At 28.1% G+C, this 20,734-nt stretch overlaps 1 protein-coding gene across 1 annotated transcript in view; it reads right to left on the reverse strand.

Moving 5' to 3' along the window:
• Positions 1 to 20,734, reverse strand: part of Ca-alpha1T (Ca[2+]-channel protein alpha[[1]] subunit T) — a 276,487-nt gene that overhangs the window by 22,337 nt on the left and 233,416 nt on the right. The window contains exons 24-30 of the mRNA XM_075375644.1: positions 16,285 to 16,595; positions 14,042 to 14,234; positions 10,090 to 10,239; positions 8,175 to 8,336; positions 5,053 to 5,271; positions 2,249 to 2,441; positions 999 to 1,150 (exon numbers count right to left, since the gene is read on the reverse strand). Coding sequence (XP_075231759.1) covers positions 999 to 1,150; positions 2,249 to 2,441; positions 5,053 to 5,271; positions 8,175 to 8,336; positions 10,090 to 10,239; positions 14,042 to 14,234; positions 16,285 to 16,595 — 1,380 coding nt within the window. The remainder of the gene's footprint in view (positions 1 to 998; positions 1,151 to 2,248; positions 2,442 to 5,052; positions 5,272 to 8,174; positions 8,337 to 10,089; positions 10,240 to 14,041; positions 14,235 to 16,284; positions 16,596 to 20,734) is intronic.

The raw sequence follows: 20,734 nt of genomic DNA on the forward strand, positions 1-20,734 counted from the left end.
GAAACAGGTACATAAATCAAGTACATAAATGTAATTTATTTTCAGAATGAATATAGTAACTTCTCAAACAGGTAGTGATTAATACAATGGATTTGCATTAAATTAATTGAAGTTCAAGTTAATTGTACTCCAATTACCAGTATAACAATAATAAGAGAATCAAAATTTTAGTTATGTTTTACTGTATCTTGGATACTGGGAAAATATTCCCTTATATATTGATGGTTCCACAACACTTTAAATATATCAGCTAGAAGAATCCTGGATATAAATGATGGGAGATAAATAGAAAATTCCATATTTAGTAAATGAGTTCCTACTGATTACCAAAATTAGACAATATTATTGTGCTTCAGATAATAACAGCATGCTGCTGGCATCCAATTATAAAAAAGGGTACTCTGATCTATCCAATGGAGGAAATTATGTATTCTTGGCGCCAAACTGTTTTCCTTATCCTTAATAACTTCTTCCGTATTATTGTTAGAACCTCCAACATTGATGCCTTGATGGTAGAGCTAGTCCATTTTGGTAGGGAGGTTGCATAATAAACCTAATGATAGATGTCTCTATCAGGTAATGGTTCTTCTTATAAATATGTTTACGTAATGATGCATATGATTAAAGATATACAAGGAAATTGATGAAAGGTGACAACTTCCCTTTAGTTCCCTAAACATAGGCCATTGTTATATTGATAGTTAAAGAGAAATAGTTATTATAGAGAAAGGATTTTCTTCTTCTCAGAAACTAGAATTTTATTCTTTCATTACCTGGACTTTAGTAGAGAAAGGTTTTGGTATAAGTGTTAAATTCTGTGAAAGAGTAAAGGAAGCTAAGGGGAAATCTCTACCAAAAAAGAAAAGACAGGAAAAAAGAAACAGGGTTAAGCAGAATGCTGCCATGTAAAGGAATGAGCTCAGAAAGATTTATAAAAAAAATCCTTAAAGAGAACTGGAAATAAAAGTAAATAACCAGAATTACATATAAAAATTTACCTTAGGCATCATGTAAAACTCCATTGCCATTGTAATAACATTTAGACCAATAACAGCAGCAATAGCAAGATCAAAATATTTTGATGTAACAACATTATGTACAAATAAGCGTGATTTAGAATAATTTGTGTAATATGGAGGCTCATGCATTTCTGAAAAAAAAAACATAATTTGTAAAAAAATAGTATGGTAGAATATAAAAAAAGTACAAAAGATACCATAATTTTAACATATTTACTCGCAATTTTAATTTATGTACTCATCCAGCTCTGTCTTCACAGCTAGATCTCCTGGCCGTGAATCCAGAAAGCTGGTGGGCCGGCCAGACCTGCTGGCATCCGCTACAAGATCCCACATTTGGCTGGCCAAGGAACTTTCTTACTTTCTTCTTCTTCTTGGTTTGCTCCTGGTGCTGGTTTGTGAGTGAGTCCCTCTCATTTTGCCATGCCATGCCATTCTTTTATAGGTGCCTGATAGTATGGGGCCGCAGAGGCTGCCGTAGTTAAATGGTCAGCTGGCTTGCGGGGAGGAATGCGTGTGCAGACACTAAGGTGGACTGCAAGCCCTCTGACATTTACTGGCTAGTGTCGCACTCACCGGTAGTAAGCACATATGGCAACAATATGCATATTATATAAGGAAAAAAAATATATATATATATTTTTTTGGACTGATAAATTAATTCACCATAGAAGCTTACAAAGATCTTGTACATGGGAATAAAAAACCGGAGATTTATAGCATATGAAAAGTACTATGTCTGACTGGAATTCGAACCAGGACTTCCAGATTAAAGCCTGAGATGCTACCACTCCACCATGCAGATATCAGTGGATTTAAGCAATCTTTATCCAGTGCACAACAGCAGTAAAAACAATATCCAGGAAATTAATTAAAATCACTTTATATGTACATATACTCTGGTTGTAGTAAAATTTAACAAATAGTTTCAATACACACATTTAAGGTAATGCTATTATAAAGTAACAGATTTCATATTCTAATGCTAAAAATACATTTATGTTTAATTCATACATTATATATTTTTGAGGCAATAATTTGGAAGGCTTTTCTAAAATACACAAAATAACAGTGTAATTACATTTTCATAGTATTACTAATAGACATTATGAAAAATAATTAAATATTTTAAAATTAAAACAAACTTGTTATTACAAGAAATTTATTCTATTAAAATAATGAAAAAATATCATACTTTTAATTTAAAAAAATTCATTGAAAAAACTCACTTCTTCTTTTCTTCTCCATTTGTTTAGCTCTTTTTGCCATACGTCTAACACGTTCTTCTTTCTCTTGTTCTTCTCGACAACGATGAAAATTTTCAACAACGACCCCAACAAACATATTTAGCACAAAAAATCCAACTAGTAGAATAAATGCTATAAAATAAAGAAGTCTCCATTCTGAATAGTTCTCTATTGGCTGCAAAAAAGTAAAGATCAGTTAACTGAAATCTTGAATTTCAAAATTGATAAATATTTATACGATATAATTAATTTTTTAAGGTTAAATTACTTATTCTAATAAAAACAAATAGAATTCTAATGATTATAACTGACATTTCATATTAAAATTTTATGAAAAAATATTGTATATTAAATTAAGGACGACTTTGAAAATTTGTAAATTTTAAATCCAGTTCAGCCATACAGAGTGTAGTGTTAATTACCCATAATTGTAAATTTATGGTTAAATTAGCAATAACTTAAAATTCTTTATTCAGTTCATCTGTAACATTCACTATAAATGCAGTAACATATCCAGCTTACTAGGCATCAAATGAACAAATCGTTCAATCTTGTTCACACCAAATCTGTTTACACCTACTGTACAATATTGTGAAATAAAGTTTCTTTTCTTGATGATTAATTCAGCATATAAGGTTAAAGGTTGTGCATGGGAATATGAAATGGAAATTTATAGCCAATGAAACATATTAACAATTAAGTTCTTTTAACTAAATTGTATTTATTATCAATAATAATTGTTACCAGGTTGTACTCAATTGTTATCCAGTAAATACAATTGTTATCCAGTATACTCATTTATTCAAATGAGTAATTTATATTATAAAAAAAACAAAAAAAAAAACAATTAACAATCCAGAGTTAGAAACTGTTAATGGTTTATTGTAATTTAAATAATCAATTCAATCCAAATATAGATGAATCTAGAAATGTTTTTTCAAAAAATCTTATAGCAAATTAATTAACTACATGCTGTTTATTAAAATGCTCTTTTTTCATTGGAACTACAATCATTCTTTCCCCTTTTTTTGTTAACACAATGGCTGTGGTATTTTCTGTTTTAATGCAAGTAATTTTGTTCATTACAAGTCCCCATTGTCCAATATTCGCATTTCCACTCATGTGTTGTAGGATCAGCTGATTTCGAAGTTGAGAGTTCTAAGGTTCAAATCCTAGTAAAGGCTTTATACGGATTTAATTACTAGATGGTGGTGGGGATACCATTGTTCTTTGGTGGTTGGGTTTCAATTAACCATACGTCTTAGAAATGGTTGACCTGAGATTGTACAAGACTACATTTACATTCACACATGCCATCCTCATTCACTCATTCATCTTCTGAAGTAATTCACCATCTTACAGTGGTTCCAGAGGCTAAACAAAAAAAAGAAAAAAGGATACACTTATCTTGTAAGTTTTCACTTCTTCTAATGCTATCTGTTGGTTATTGTTAGAAGTATTTATGAATTTTATTTTCAAATGATGCGGTATCAGTCACTCTGGTCCAGTACAAATTTAATCATTTTAATGTTAGAATTTAATTTGAATTACTCAATATGACATAAACAACAAAAATGAAGAGGTTAGATGAAAAATTATCTACCAGGGAAATCAAAGGGTAACTAGGATGTCTCACTGTAAATGTCTGTATAGAACATACAGACTAGTATGCATTTTTTCATTTTTTCTGTAGGAAGGTTTGTATGTGGGAGTATTATCTATGTAAATTGTAAGTATATGAAAAGTGCCAAGCCTAACTGAAATATTTTGGTGGATTGTACATTTTTAAACAGTCATTTTGTATCCTTTAAACTGAAACATTGAAAAAACCTATGAGGAAATTACAAACTTATATAATAATACAATTATATAATTACTGTAATATATAACATTAAATTGTAATATGAAGCATATAATATTGTATCACGCTATATCAATTTTATTATATGTGGAACAAGGCTAATACCTAAATCAATCAGATGCATAGGTCAGCAATTTGGCAATATGAATAAATGTTTTATACTTCATAAATCTCTTGTAAATATTCATATTGAATATGGTAATTTGGAATGGGAACAGTTTATACAACTGAAATGACTGAAGGTGGGCAGTGATGGTTCATCTCTTGGATAAAGAAGTTCCACAATCAATTTATGGAACAAGAATATAAAGTTACATATCATGACTTATGATTATCTGATATAAAAAGAAGAAAAAATTATGTAGTTTTATTTGTTTAGAAGATGTTTACTGGAGAACATCTCCACATACATATATTATGTTTTACAAACATAATCATAGATGAAAGAATTTAAGCATAGTATTCAAAATTTTAACAAGTTTAAGTTTAGCTTTACAAATGACTACCAACATTTACCTGAATTTTTCAGTTACAGAAATGTTATATTACATAATTTTGATCCATTTTTTGCTCAGCAGTTTCATAATTACGTTTCATTGAAACTTTTAAGTTAGTGATTAGCAATTATGATTTCTGTTTGTTTGCTTTCAAAATCACTTTATTTGTGTGTGTATATATATATATATATATATATATATCTTTTATTCTGTTGTGGAAAGTTTTTTCATAATATTTTACTATTTTTTATTTGTGATGATTTCTACTGAAAGCAATAACATCCAGTATTATTAAGCAAACACAGTAATTTTCTGAGTTTGTAATATAATTTTCAAAGAAATAAATTAAAAAAAAAAAAGTATTGTGAGTACTTTATATGATGAAATGAAACTATATAAAAAGAAAAGAAGAACAGTTAGTTTCATACCTGTTGATCAACTCCAACGGCATCAAGTCCAGTATACATAATATTAACCCAGCCATCTCTTGAAGAAAGTACAAATAATGACATTAAAGCTTTCCCTAAATCATCAAAATTATATTTTCGATTAATCCAAACATTCCTTTTATCAGCTAAACAATCAGTTTTATTTTTTACATTTTTTATATTTGGACCTTCACAATAGAAGAATGTTCCCTTGAATAACTGTAAAAAAAAAAAAAACAATTTTGTAGAAAAATCTAAATAAATTTTTAAATTATATTATTAGCAACAATTTACACAATGCTAATGAAACATCTTAAATTAAAAAAATTATTTAAAAAAAGAAATGGTTAAAATTAAAGTTTCATTAATTACATTTTTTACTACACTTCTTATTTTGTGCAATATTGAAACACAACTTTGTATAAGAAATATTGATATATAAAATTAATTACAAGATAAAAGTAAATGAAACACTAACTACAAGTCGACAAAATGAAGTACATATTCATGGAGGAACGCAGCACTGTTGTTTTATTTGGCTAAAGACTGAGATGGAGATATAACACAACAGTACAGTCTGGGCTTAGTCTTACTGAACAAAGTGACATGCATGCCAATCCATTCTAAACAAGAAATCTTATCCATTTAAAACAGGTTACTGTATTTTATTTGTTTTTAATATTAATAACACATCTACAAATTACATAATGCTTGTTACATAATAACTACATGCCTACTTTAAACTTTTAACTCTTAATTCTACGACACATGTCTCTGTTTGTCATAATATCATTACTTAAAACAAAACAATTGTAAAAATTTATATTTTATTTACTTATATATACTTTTTTTAGTATGATGTATTTTCATCACGCTTGTGTTTTAAGGTATACTGACTAAGAAAACAATTGCTCTTATTACAAAATTACAGTACAAAAGATAAAATACTGATACAAAATAGCTGTAATTAAACAGAAGAAAAACTGATGTTTTATTATTAAACATTAACATTAAAATGATATCAATTAATTCATTAATATGAAATTAATAGACCTAAAAACAAAGCTTAATAAATATGAGGCATATTCATAAAGTAAGGGCTGTTTAGTCATTAAAAAAAATTATCTCAAGAGGAAAGATTTTTACTTACAGATTCAGTTTACTACATATCTACTTCACTTTTTCACATATTCAACATTCAGTTCTAAGCACTTTTCATAATGCTGCACCAGTTTCTTTAACCCCTCTGCATAGAAGTTTGCCGCCTGGGAATTGAACCAGTTGACAACAGCAGTTTTGAGTTCCTCGTCGTTTTCAAACTGTTGTCCACCAAGCCATTTTTTCAAATGCAAGAAGAGGAAATAGTCACTAGGTGTAAGGTCAGGACTGTATGGAGGTTGGTAAAAAAGTTTCCAACAAAAATTTTGAATCTTCTTCCTGGCTAAGGGAGCAGTGTGAGGACGAACATTGTCGTGAAGAAGGATTAGGCTGAACGACAGTTTCCCACATCGTCAATTTTGGATCTCATGTCTCAGTTTAGTGAGCATTTTGGAGTACACATCAGCTGTCGTTGTTGATCCATGTTCCATGAAATCAACCAAAATGACGCCCTTTTCGTCCCAAAAAATGGTAGCCAACATTTTTTGACTCGAGTATGGAGATTTCTTAAACTTCTGTCAGTTTTGGGGGACTTGAATTTTGTCACTACACTGACTGTTGTTTCAATTCTGCATAGGTGTAGGATATCCATGTCTTGTTGGCCATAACAATGTGGGAAAACAAATCATCTCCATCTTGTCAATAGCGGTCCAAAAACGCTCGCCCACTGCACATTCTTTGCTGTTTGTGTTGGTCATAAGCATTTTCAATATACAACTTGCACACAATTTTTTATATTCGAGCTTTACTGTGACAATCGTGTAGATTAAGGTGCATGCAACATGTGGAAATTCATCAGCCAGAGCACTAATCGTCAATCGCCAATCACATTGCAGTTTTCGGTTCACTTGTTCAACAATTTTGTTGGTCTGAATACTGGTCCTGCTACTCCGCTCTTCGTCATGCACATTTGTACAGCCATTTTTAAAGTCTCGACACCATTGTCTAACCTTTCTTTCACTCATTACAGTAGGTCCACACACTATGCACAACTCCTGATGAATTTCAGCAGCTGAAGATCCTTTTGTAAACAAAAATCAAATCACAGTGTGCACTTCATAACTGGCAGGAGAAATGTTGTTGCAGAAATTGCGATCTGCACTCACTGGCAGGCAAACGACTATTGAATCAAAACAACTGCAGTAGTTTTGTAAATGGGTGAGAGATGGCCCTACATACATGAAACTGTGTTTAGATCCACTAATATTTAGATATAAGCCACCAGTCCTTACTTTATGAATATGCCTCGAATTACAATGTTATGTAACACTATAATGAAATGCGTCTGCATCTATACAAACCGACAATAATGTTTAAAACAGCAATCTAATATCAAGGCAGAAGTCACAGTTACTTTACTAGTACCATTGGAATGTGACTACACAGTAGTAGTTTGTAAATTGTTCGAATATGAATTTCGCTTTGTCGACTTGTACATGAATTTTTTTAAGATAATATTTCATTAACATTGACATGATATCTCAGAAATCTCCATGTATGTAAGTTGATTCAGGGCTTACAGACAATTGTAGTCTTATTTCATGTAGTAAATGTACCAGTAATCTATTATATTTCTGGATCACCTGGCCAGGGTATATTATTAATCAGAAATAAAAATTACAAATTACATTTAAAAATTACAAATTTTCATTGTAAAAATAAAATAAGTCAAATGTATACTGAAGTGAATCCATAAAGTTATTAAAGCAAAGGGCTTACTAATAACTTTCATAAGTTATTACTCTTATTTTTATTTTTCTGTCATTATGTAATAGGTTTTTCTTTTATGTATATTTTATTTTTAATTTTAAACTATAATTTATTAATCAGTTCTTCATTGTAGCAATTTAATATTGCTATATTTTTTATAATGTTTGTTTTGAAATGTAATTTTAAATTGTTGGGTTGCAGATATTAAACACCTATGTAAATTAAAAAATTAAAATTCTATTTTTTGTTCTTACCTGAACTCCAAGGATTCCAAAAATAATAAAGAAGGTGCAGCAGATAAGTACAATATTTCCAATGGGACGGAGAGATGACAAAAGGGTCTGTACAACTAATTTTAAACCAGGAGCTCTATTGATTACTCTAAGCGGTCGCAAAGAACGTAGCAACCGAAATACCTACAACGATAAACATTTTCAAATTACAGTATTTACAAAAAGAACACATATTAAAATACTCTCTAATAAAACGTCTGTATGTACTTCTTGAAAATAAAAATCATAAATAATACTGCATAGAACAAATAAACAATAACATTATATTTATTGTCTGCTATAGTGAAAGTATGTTCCATTTAGAAGTAAGTATATCACATGATCAATTACATCAATTCCATAATGGTTAATCATGTAAAGTTAAAAATATTTCTAGTAACATTAAGTCATTAATATATCCATTAAATAAAGTATATAACAATAAAACAAATTTCAAAATTATTTAAAAGCTGTTTACTACTTAATACTAAAAGTTATCTATTGATGACATCAGCCTTTAACCAAGAATGAGAGTAACATACATAAAATAATATTGGGTAATACATCACAAATATTTACAAAAGTGATTGCGTATTACCTTATATATATTGGGTGATTTTACATTACACAATACACAGAGTTTAACATAACATATAGTAGCAGAGTTCACTCTATGACTAAGCTCAATGATGAAATGCATTTCTGCTTTACATCTGGAAGATTTAAATTTTTGTCAGTTTTGGAATTTTTCAAGCAACAGAGCTACATCTAGTTGTTATAGAGTTGTTAGTATGAGTAGTTTAATTATCTGTAATAACTGATATGTGGAAGAAATTAAAGAACAGTAATACTAAAGCAATGGGTTGTCTGATGTATCACAAGAAATGTGACACTATAGTAAGGCTAGATTAAAATTTTAAAAATTCAATTTGTAAAAAGCTACAGTTTTAGCACTTGTCTATTGAAGTTGGTGAAGCACATTTAAAAAACTAAATAACTTAGTTATCTAAAATAAAAATTTAATATTTTAAATCATAACAATTAATTATGTAAGAAATAATTTGTACGTTGAGGCTTGAATTAATATTCATTTTGACAAATATAGTTAAATTATTTTGAGAGCAACTCTGAGACATTGGTAATTCATTTAAAAGTAATTAAATTATAACAATTTAAAATTTATTATAAGTATATTTTAAAATCAGACTTAAAAATGCAAAAAAAGTAAAAAAAAATATTATTAAATTTTTTAGTCCACTTTTATCAAGTGTAAAAATTAATCAACAACTAAGATGCCAGTTTATACTATAAATGTGTTGTTGTTCCAACACAATAACATTTAAAAAATAATCTACATACTGGTAAAAATCTAACTCAAATATACCTTAATTGATTTATATAAGCTAACATTTCTTTTCCTGTTTAACCTATTTAATACAAAGTTTTTCTGAGACTAGTCAATAATGATTTTAGAAAAAATTTTTTCAGCATTCCTTAAATAATGATCTCATAGTCAACATTTGCTAACCATCTCATAAACAAAAATCTATAAACATTGAAAACAATTTTGATATTCTATAAATAAAGTAAACAAAACCATACCTTAACACAATTGAACATTATGAAGTACACAGAAAAAGACAAAACAATGATGATTAAATGAACAGATAATTCAAATCATGTATAGTTTTTGATCACATTCTTAATATGTGACTATCTCATAAAAAAATTGCCAGCAGTTGACACCACTGAGAAAGCAACAGCACTAGTCACTGAGTAAGATTGCAAAAACATTTTGAAGTAAGTTCTTAAAAAATACTTTATTATACAATTTGGTCTGGTATGTTTCAAAAATTAAAATGAATCATAAATGTAAGTATTACAAGTATTTACATACCCTGAGTATTCCAAATATTCTAGGACTACTAGCTGATATGAGAGACATAAGAAGATCTATAATGGATATGATAACTAAAGAACCATCCATAATATTCCAGCCTGAAGTAAAATAAGCATCTTTACCATACAACATGCCAGCTGCAACCACCTACAGATAAATAAAATTTCTATCAAAAAGTATTTTTAAATAATCTTGTGATTCAATTATATACATTCAATTTGATAAAATTTGTCCTATTAAAAAATAATAAACCATTATAAAACATTTTAATCTAAAAATTTAAAAGTTTCTACAATATTTGCACCTTTCTGAAACTATTTACCCTAAATATCCATAAATATTTACCCTTGCTTTTTATCTAATAAGCAATCAGTGATAATAATAAGCAATCATCAGATATTTAATCAAACAATAATCTTTGTGTAAATTAATTACGTAACAGCATGAAAAAATAATTACGTGTAAAATAAATTTCTGACTAAAAGAACAATTTAAAAAATAGGACTTTCAGGAAAAGATTATAAATTTTCATTTTCACACAAACTTAAATTAATATATGGTTCATTAAAACAAATGGCGTTATGTTGCAAACAACAGTTTTTCTAAAACACAATTGGCCACCCATATATAAATTTCAGATTTTGCTTACAATATGTAAGCCAAAATTAAAAAATTATACAAGATCTTTTATTCACATATGTATTTCAATATAACTTATTTTGCAAATAACTTTGGAAAAACAAATTTAAACAAAAAACTTAGTGTAAAACATCTTTAGTGGGTGTCGACTGGGTCGAAAGAATGAATGAATTTTGCTTTTGTGAGTCAAATTTATGTTCTTCAGTATGACATAATCTAAACAGGAGAGTTTTATTATTACATTAATCCCTTGAAACATATATCCTAAACAGAAAATACAAGTAGATAACCACTAAAAATAGATTTTAAATAATACATTGTTACTCAAATAAGCAAAATATCAAACTATTTTCCCTATTAAATAGCGAATTTATAAGTTCAAATTTGCTTTATTTTAATTAGCCTATGTTTACCTCTATTTCTTAATTAATTTGTCAAATTACATGTTAAAAAAAACTGTCTAAAAAAATATCCCCTTAAAAATTATGTGATTAAAAATTTATTAAATGCATAATGTTATAACATTGAACATGTAAACTTTTGAATGATCTTATTCAATGTTTAAACTTTATTATTATTAAAAAAAAAATTCTTAAAACCCAAATATAAAACTTTGATAGCCACGTTAAAAACAAAAATATTAAAGACAGAAACATTACATAAAAACATAAAAATGGGTCAAGAACAAACACAATGTCTAAAAGAAAAAAGATGGTATAAATTGGATAGAAGATTTTTGGGATACAACACCAAAAGACATTATGGAATGGTACTTGCCAAAGAGATTACCAATTTTGGGATGATTTATTTATAAACTGCAAATGTTTCAATAGGAAAAAAATAAGAACCTTATAAAAATTTAACTGTCATTTAAATACCAAACTAATATTTAAAAAAAATACTTATTACTCCACTGACACTGATCTTTCTTTATTTTTTGTTGGTGTTGTTCTAAATTTGTTTATTTTTTATAAAATTGAAAACTACAGAATCTCTTTTTTCCTGCATTTCTTTTTTGAACCAATAGTTAGAAATAAATAAATAATTAAATTTTTTTATTTTAAACATCTTCGTGTTTTATATGGAACAGTATGGAAATCTATTTGCATAGTAAACACCAAAATACAAAATAGTTATCAAAATATTAACTGATTAAAAAGGTTTTATCTTTCATTTCATTATAGACTAGCAAAAAAAAAAAAAAAAGAATAAACTGAGTGGGTCAACATTGAAATGTGATTGATAGAATGCTATAAAATCTTGATATTCCTTGTAATTCTGATAATAGTACATTAAATGTAAAAAAGAAGTCTATTACTAAAATTACCAAGCATGAAAAAGCACAGAGTCTATCATCTTATATGCAAAAGTAGGGCAAATACTTCCTTTAGAAATGTAAGCAAATTTTTATGAAAAGGATTGAATAGATGAGCATATTATTAAAGTTTGAACACAAATTAAGAAACCTGGATTTTTATGAAACAGCTTTTATCTTTTCTCAAACACAAGTTATTTTTAATTAGCAAAGAACATCTTTGAAAATTAAGTTGAAAGGTCTAAAAATAATATTAGAAGGATCAAAATATAAATAGGTATATTCTTGGCAGACTCATGTCAGTTCTTCCTGCATTAAGTGTTTGTTTAAAGAAGTCATTCTAGAAGTGTAATTTTCCATGATCATATTAAATATACAGCTGTGGAAGAGAAAAGCTTTACTGCTGGAAATAATATCTGTCTTGCTTGTAATTTGTCAAGCCCATTTAAGCTTGGGACAGAGAGAGAAAGTAAAAACAGAGAGAGAAAGTAAAAACAGAAACAAAAGCTTTTAATAAATATTACAAGGGATGGCTGAAATGTAATACACTAGAACATAACAGGAGAACAAAATGTTGTACAAAGAAACAGGTTCTGCCATCATCTAGTTTTGTTCCTCCACTACTAATATTTCAAAAAAACTTGTTGACCCATGCCTTTTCATTTATTATCAGTCAACAATGTTATGGAATCAAGTACGCCTGCTACATCAATGCATCTAAAACAACATGCGGTGGTTAAATTTTTAACAGTGGAAAAAGTGAATGCTAATGATGACATTCATTGTTGTCTAAAAGATATTTATGGTAATGAAACTGTTGATTGAACACGATAAAGATCAATCACATACAATTTGTGCAAACTCTCAGGAAGTTGAAATTTAAACCTATACCACATCGTCCATTCTCACCATATTTGGTATCCTGCTATTTTACTTATTTTTGCAATTAAAGAGGGGTATTTACAGTATTCATTTCACCACTGATGATGAACTGAAGGAGGCAGTGAAGTGGATCAAGGGAAGACCACCAGCTTTCTTCAATGATGAAATAATAACTGGTTCAAACAGGAGAATTGTGTAGCTGTTAAATTATGACTGTGGAAAAATAAAAATTTGTTTTTGTAGCAATATAATGCACTTTTATGCCATATTTGTTTTATTTAACTATCTCTTTTCATTTATGAGTTATGAATGACTGTGCAATTACACCTTATATACCCAATGCTAGGTTCTATTCAGTGGAGAATAAAATATCTAGTGACAATCTTGATTGAAGAAATGATGAACAGATGAAATGGAATAATATGATCTAATAAGAATAAAGAATTGATATTATAGTGACCGATTCTGATCATTGAACAATTTTTTTTTGATTACAATAAAAACATTAACAAAGAAATTTTAATTAAGAAAGTATTATAACTATTTCTTTAATAATAAATAACAATAAAAATAATACAAAAATATGTAATGCTAAATTATGTTATTTTACTTCTTTATTAATTTATTATTAATCAAATATTAATTTATAGAAGTAACAAGAGTATAAAAGATCAGAATATTTCAATTTAAGCTTGTACAGACTCAGGCCAACCATACCTGAAATGTGAGTTAATTGAAACCCAACCACCAAAGAACACTGGCAATCCATGATCTAATATTCAAATCTGAATAAAAGAAACTGCTTTTATTAGGATTCAAATATGAGAACTCTCAACTTCAAACTCAGCTGATTTACGATGATGAGTTTAATCATTAGACAAAAACGGTGGGTAAATATAAAATTACAAATGACTAAAAACCATGGAATATATACATGGATTTGTATTTAAAAATTTTATAATTTTTAAATACAAATTCACATTTAAATACAAATTTACTTGAGGAATTTGTATTCCTCAGGTAAAATTAAAATTTTTATGTTAATTTTCAAATTTTTCAAACCTTAGAGAAAGAATTGTAATAATAAATAGAACATATTTAGGTCTAATTTACCTTAACAAACATTTCAGCAGCAAATACAACAGTGAAGACGTAATTGGCAGTTGAAAGAAAGAGACGTTCTTTGCTGTCTGGAGGAATGTTAGGTCTTTCCATAGCAAGTGTAATACAATTTAAAGCAATAAACATAAGTACAACATTATCAAACCATTTTTGTCCAACAAATCTAGCACAAGCTTGTCTAAACCTGTAAAAAAAAAAACAATAAAATTCTAAACTAAGAATAGTAAAAACTTATCAATCACAAATGATTATTCTTTTTAATAATATTAGTAATGATTTTTATTTCAATATACTTCTTCTTCTTCAATATACTTCTTATTCTTCAATATACTTCTTCTTTCTTTACTGTTTAGCCTCCGGTAACTACCGTTTTAGATAATTCTTCAGAGGATGAATGAGGATGATATGTATGAGTGTAAATGAAGTGTAGTCTTGTACATTCTCAGTTCGACCATTCCTGAGATGTGTGGTTAATTGAAACCCAACCACCAAAGAACACCGGTATCCACAATCTAGTGTTCAAATCCGTGTAAAAATAACTGGCTTTACTAGGACTTGAAAGCTGGAACTCTCGACTTCCAAATCAGCTGATTTGGGAAGACGCGTTCACCACTAGACCAACCTGGTGGGTCTTATTTCAATATTATAATAGGAAAAACTGAAACAGACAAGTAATTAATCATTAATAGACAATCATCAATTGTTGGGTGAGCAAAATAAAAGCATCACAGTAGAAGTGTAGGTTTTAATATAGGTGTAAAAAGATATAAACAATTAACCTATCTGTAATGATGTCTTGTGTGATATTATACTCTGGATTTTGCTAGGTTCTGGCAATGTACAATCTTATTTATACTTTTATTCTAAGTGGAATTAGTTACTGTAATAATTAGCTGTTAAAAACTGTCAACAATTTGTAGCAACACTGCATTCAATGTTTAACTTTAGTCATCTACAGGAACTAATTTAATAAATATGGTTTCAGCTATTGGTGTTTTATTCATATTTCAATGGTTTAATTGCCATGATACTCCTCCTTGAGATATTCCAGGAGTAGTGAAACCATCAGATTATAGAATTATCAGTCTTATATTGAAAGAAGAAGATTGAGTTTTCAGTTAGTATATTTTTCTCCTATGAATGGAATACAAAATTTCCTTCTCAGAAAGAACACTGAGTTGATCTTTACATTATTTGTGCAAATCTTTCTTATGCTGTGACATATGAAAAGCATCTGAAGTATGTACAGTACTAATGAAATATATTTTCTCTGAGGAGATAATGATATTTATTTTATGGTCAATGACCATTAGTGAACAGAGTGAAGGTATCACTTTTAAGACTAAGCATTACTTTGTGGGTTTTGGATGTTGATAAACAAATCTCAATGAAGGAGAAAAATGGAAACCTCTCTCTTATCATATTCTCTGTTAGGCTTGGCATAAGATCTTGTGATTTGGGGGGGGGGGGGTTGGCTTATGTTAAGCTGCCTATGAATCAGATCATAAGCTGATTGAATCAGATCTGAAAACCATACTGCACAAGTATAGTGTCTACTGTGCAACAGAACCATGATTAAACTGAACTTTCGACATAATTCTAAAGCCAAATGCATACTGTAATCACTAGAGATTTATTAAACTACTAAACTGTTACCTAATGTTCCATTACTTATTATAGTAATAAATAATTCATAATTTTAGAGCTATGAGACTTCAGCTTAAGCATACACTGAATGTGTTAATACTGCATTTCTCTCATGGAGTTATACAAGTTTTTAATTCTGTTACAAGTACATGTAATTGAATTACATGTAAAATTTTGTTGAAGTTCATACCTATTTCAAATTTTTTATCTCTTTATTTTACTGTATTGATTAGTGTAATTTTTAAAAATTAATATTCTTTATAAAAAGACTGATGATGGAGATACCTTGGAAAACAGATTCTTCAATATAAAATTGAATATGTATAAATATACACTACATTTAAATTCTAATTAGTAAACTTAAAAACGTTATCATTTATGCAGTGGTGATATACTCATGAAATAAGTAGAAATTAAAATTCTGATGACGAATAAATTATCTATATTAGTAAAAATGTTTTTTAAATATGTCCAGAAATTATCATTTAAATAAATAGTTATCATATAACAACCAGAAAAATGTAATGTTATACAAAATTATAAAGTTAATTTTAATTTAAAGAAAAATAAATAAATAAATTACTTACGGACTGCTCGGATGAAAGAGATACAATGAGTAATCATCTCTTTCTTTTAGGCAACCTTTTGGTTCAAAAAAGAAGAACACTTTTTGTGGTAATTCAGTAGGAGTTGTTTGTTCATCTTCAGGTGTTGCCTCCGGAATTATTAATGAATCTCTTCTCTCAATAGATTCAGGCAGGATTCTGTGTACTTTTGGAAGAGGGGATGGAGGACAATCGGTAAGTTTATTTACAGGTTTACTATATCTTTCCATATTAACTACAAGAGCAGAATCTCTTCTGGTAGGTATGTTGTGAGTCTGACCATTATGTCCAACCTGTAAACAAAATCAATTTTGTAATGGCTAAATTTGAAATAATTATTTTAATAGTACCATTCCTGTCAATTGCATTAAATGATGACCTACTTTATTTTCTTTGATCTGACATAAAAATTTCTGTAAGAACACCGTTAATCACATTTTCTGGAAAAAAAAATATATTTGAAAAATATCTATGATAAAACTACTAGAGTGTTAAAACCTGCCATTAAAAAAAAAATCTATAAAAAAACAAGCAAATGATTTGTTAAATTTTTTATTTCAAGGCTCTTGCTTGAATTTCAAAATCTAATAGTAATCATTCCAATAGATATTGGAAAAGTACATGCCCAAGCTTATATCCAGTACTAATAACCACGTACTAATATAGAAATGACAGCACACGTAAATTTATGTTCTTCCATTGAAACTGCAAGGGTAGTTGTGCAATATAAATTAGAATTTTATTCTATAAATTGTATTAATGAAATAATCAAAATTTGTTACACAATCCTTTTCAACATAACATACTTATTCCATCAATGTGAACGTTTCTTAATTCTTGCCTCAAAGAGCCTTTTCATTAATTTTCAAACCAGTTTTATATAACATCAACATTTTTGGATTTTTTGTTTCTTAAAATTCAGTGGTCCAAATAACTAATCATATGCATCTAAGTCAATGGTTTTAAGTTAAAAAAGGTAGAACATTCTATCTAAGTTGATCAAGAATCAGAATCATTAAAGGAGTGATATGATGAAGAACACTGCTGCGAAGGAACAATGTGAATGTTGAATTACTTTTATTCTAAATTGGAGTGAGTTCAATTTTCATACAACAGTTTTAAATAATACTATACACAGATATCTTTTTCAATGGTAAGGAAATCTTCTAAATAATATCTTTGACTCTGGCAAGAAACTTTTAATGTTTTCTTTAGAGGAGTTGATATGTTTCCAATGCATAACTGCTATCTTTGCTTTAGGATTAAAAGTTTGAACCATTCTCATCAGACTTCAAATAATTTTCTTCTCTTTTAAAATATGGAAGAAGTTGTGCCATTCCCACTAATTGTTTTACCTTGAATTCTGACATAAGTATGAGGAAACCATACTCTATAACTTTTATTTATTATAATTTAATTTGCAGAATCTCCTCAATGCTCCCAGCACTAATTTTTAACTTTTGTGACAGTTGACAGCATTAATTTGGTGACTGATCAAAACAATCATATTCAGTTTTTAAAATTTTGTCAGAGATAACAAGTGTCTCAGTTGCTGAATAATAAGGACATTTTTTTATAAATGTCATTCTTCATAAGCCTTTTGCTCAATTGTAAATTTTTTTCTGTGACAACATTCATTCTCTTCTGTCACTGAAATCTAGTAAAAATTTCAAGTTTGATCCCTCCATTGAAAATAAATCTCAATTGATTTATTATACTCCTTGACACTTCTTGCTTTGACAATTTTTAATTAGTGACTAATTGATGTGTGAAAGAAGGCTTACAGCATTTATCAGCATATTTTAAATGTTTAAATACATCTGAAATTGTCAAACCACTTGTGACATTTCAGATGTATTATACCACTGAAGAAAACAAGATTATTATTTGTGTTTAAACTATCCAAACAAAACTATTTAGTTGTGAACACCAGCAGTTGCAGTTAATAATATGGTTTTTTACACTTTTCTTATAATTTATCTAAATACTTTGTAGAATTTTATAATATTTAGCAAAAATTAAGAATTTTTTATTATAGCAAGTTAATCACAAATGTTTATCTTTTTAGAATTTTGAGCTTGTACCTGTTTTATACAACTATTTCCAAACAATAAAACAATTATAAATTACAACGTTTCCTAAAGTTTTCCACATGATCTTTCTGATTAAATGAATACAAAATGTCAGCAGCACATGATGTAGATAAATAACTGTCAGTTCAATCCAAGTTACTTGACTGCAGTTTTTAAATATCAATGATTTTAAAATTATTAGCTTTTCCTTTTTTTTTTGTTAAAATTATTTAAAAAATTGAAAATATAACTTTATAAAAATGAATTATATGAATAGTTATAAATTCTAAAAAAACGCATCACAATCTTGAATTGGAATCATATTGACTATATCTTGAGAAAAATTATAACTAGCTGACCCAGAGTAGGAAAATCAATTGAAGCAATTAAAACAGATATTGTTTTTCATATTTACCAGTTAGTTATTTAGGATATAAATAAAATCATAATTAAAATTAATGTACATTAATGATTTGGCCATTTTATTTTCACTAAAAACACTATGAAAAATGAAAAACAAACTATTAGCTACAATGCAAACTAACTATGGAATTTGATTGTTCATAGTAAAACAGCCCTCTTTTTTCTCATAACAGAAAAATTGGCAAAATTCAAATGCAATTTGTAACTTTTCATCTTTCTTATTCAAATTATAAATGGTATCATAATAATTAAATTTCATATTTTAAAAAATTATTAAATAAATAAATAAGTAAGCTAAATAATAAGTTTAAAATGTAATCATGAAAATGAGTTATATGCGATAAAAAAAACAATACTGCTAAATCAAGTCATTGACTAATAAAGTTTTTTTGAAATCAGAACTTCATTTCTGATTTATTGGGAAAAAAAGAAAAAAATCAGTTATAGAAAAAGAATTAAGATATTTATAGCTTCTCTACACATTCCCCACTCTCATTCAGATATGCTGCAGCAATAGCCTTTTGAGACCCTTATAAAAAAAGTGGGTACCCAGCCATTCATTTTATAAAATCAATGAAATCATCATTGGTTTCATAAAATGCTGGATATTAGCCAGCTAGACCTGCACCTTGAAGTGATGTAGTCCTTTGTGCCAAGACTAGGCTCTAAGGAAAATGACTAAAAATCAGCCATTTGAACTATTCAAAAGTAAAGTTTTATGGATAAACGGATAGTCATACAGAAGAAGAGCAACTTATGTGAACACTTTTTATTTTGGGTTGATCTCTAAAACTTCTTCAGTATTTCACAATAAACTTCTGAATTTACTGTGGTCCTAAGTTTTATTTTGTCAGCCAAATCCTTACATTCAAGATTTCCAATCATACCTACACAGACAAAATACTCCATTTTGGACAGGTGCAGAATGTACCTGTGAATTTTTACTAATACATGATAAAATCTATAAACAAATTATTTTATTTGAGAATGCATTGCTTCAACACAAGCAAGTAATCTCCATTACAGATTTGGCAGCTGGTCTTGTATAATTTCAGTTTAATTACTACAAATTATTATGACCAATGAGGAAAATTTACTAGTAATATTGGAATTAAAATTAATTAAGACTTGAATCAGGCTTTTACATTCAAAACAATTATAATAAAAATTGACTTGTGGTGATGGTCATGCATGCATGCATTTACTTTCTGTACTTTTTGTCTCTGTTTGTAATCTCCATATTTACAATTAATAATCAAATTTAATAATGCATATTCCAATAGTCCAAACTTTATTCAGTAAATTAGAGCCCGTATATAATAAAAGTTAGAAATGCTGAATGCAGTGTACTGCATGTTTTTGACATTTTTTTGTAAATAATTAACTTAGCAATCCATATCATATAAAACACAAAACAAAAATAATGTAACTTAAAAATTGAAGAAAATGAGAAAGGACAATGTGTAAGATATGAAATGTGTTAGTTTTTATATTTGTGTGGAGTAAAAATACTAGGTGGTGTGGTCATGCTAACACAATAGTAAGATGGCCGTGGAACAGAAAATTTGTCAGTTAAGAAGTTAATAAAATGAGACTTTTAAAATTATTTTATTATCTTTTAATATAAACAATTTATTGTTTGAAATAAATTTTCTTTCAAAACCTATATTTTAATGTAAGCAAGGTACTAGAAGATTTCTTCCAGTTAAAAAAAAAAAATTTAAATAAACATTGTAGATCTAAGTGTGATGGATTTACTTGCTTGTCTGCAAGATTGTTATATTTTATTGAAGATTCATCTGATTTCAAAAGGCTTTAACTTCAGAACCATTCACCAGCTAACAAAAAAACATATAACATAAAAGAGAGGGATTTTAAAGTTTCACTTGGTTTCCAGCAGCTACCTCCATTCAGTTTGATTAATATGATGACTCTGC

This window comes from Lycorma delicatula, chromosome 9 (genome assembly GCF_047948215.1).
Source record: "Lycorma delicatula isolate Av1 chromosome 9, ASM4794821v1, whole genome shotgun sequence".
Taxonomy (NCBI): Eukaryota; Metazoa; Arthropoda; class Insecta; order Hemiptera; family Fulgoridae; genus Lycorma; species Lycorma delicatula.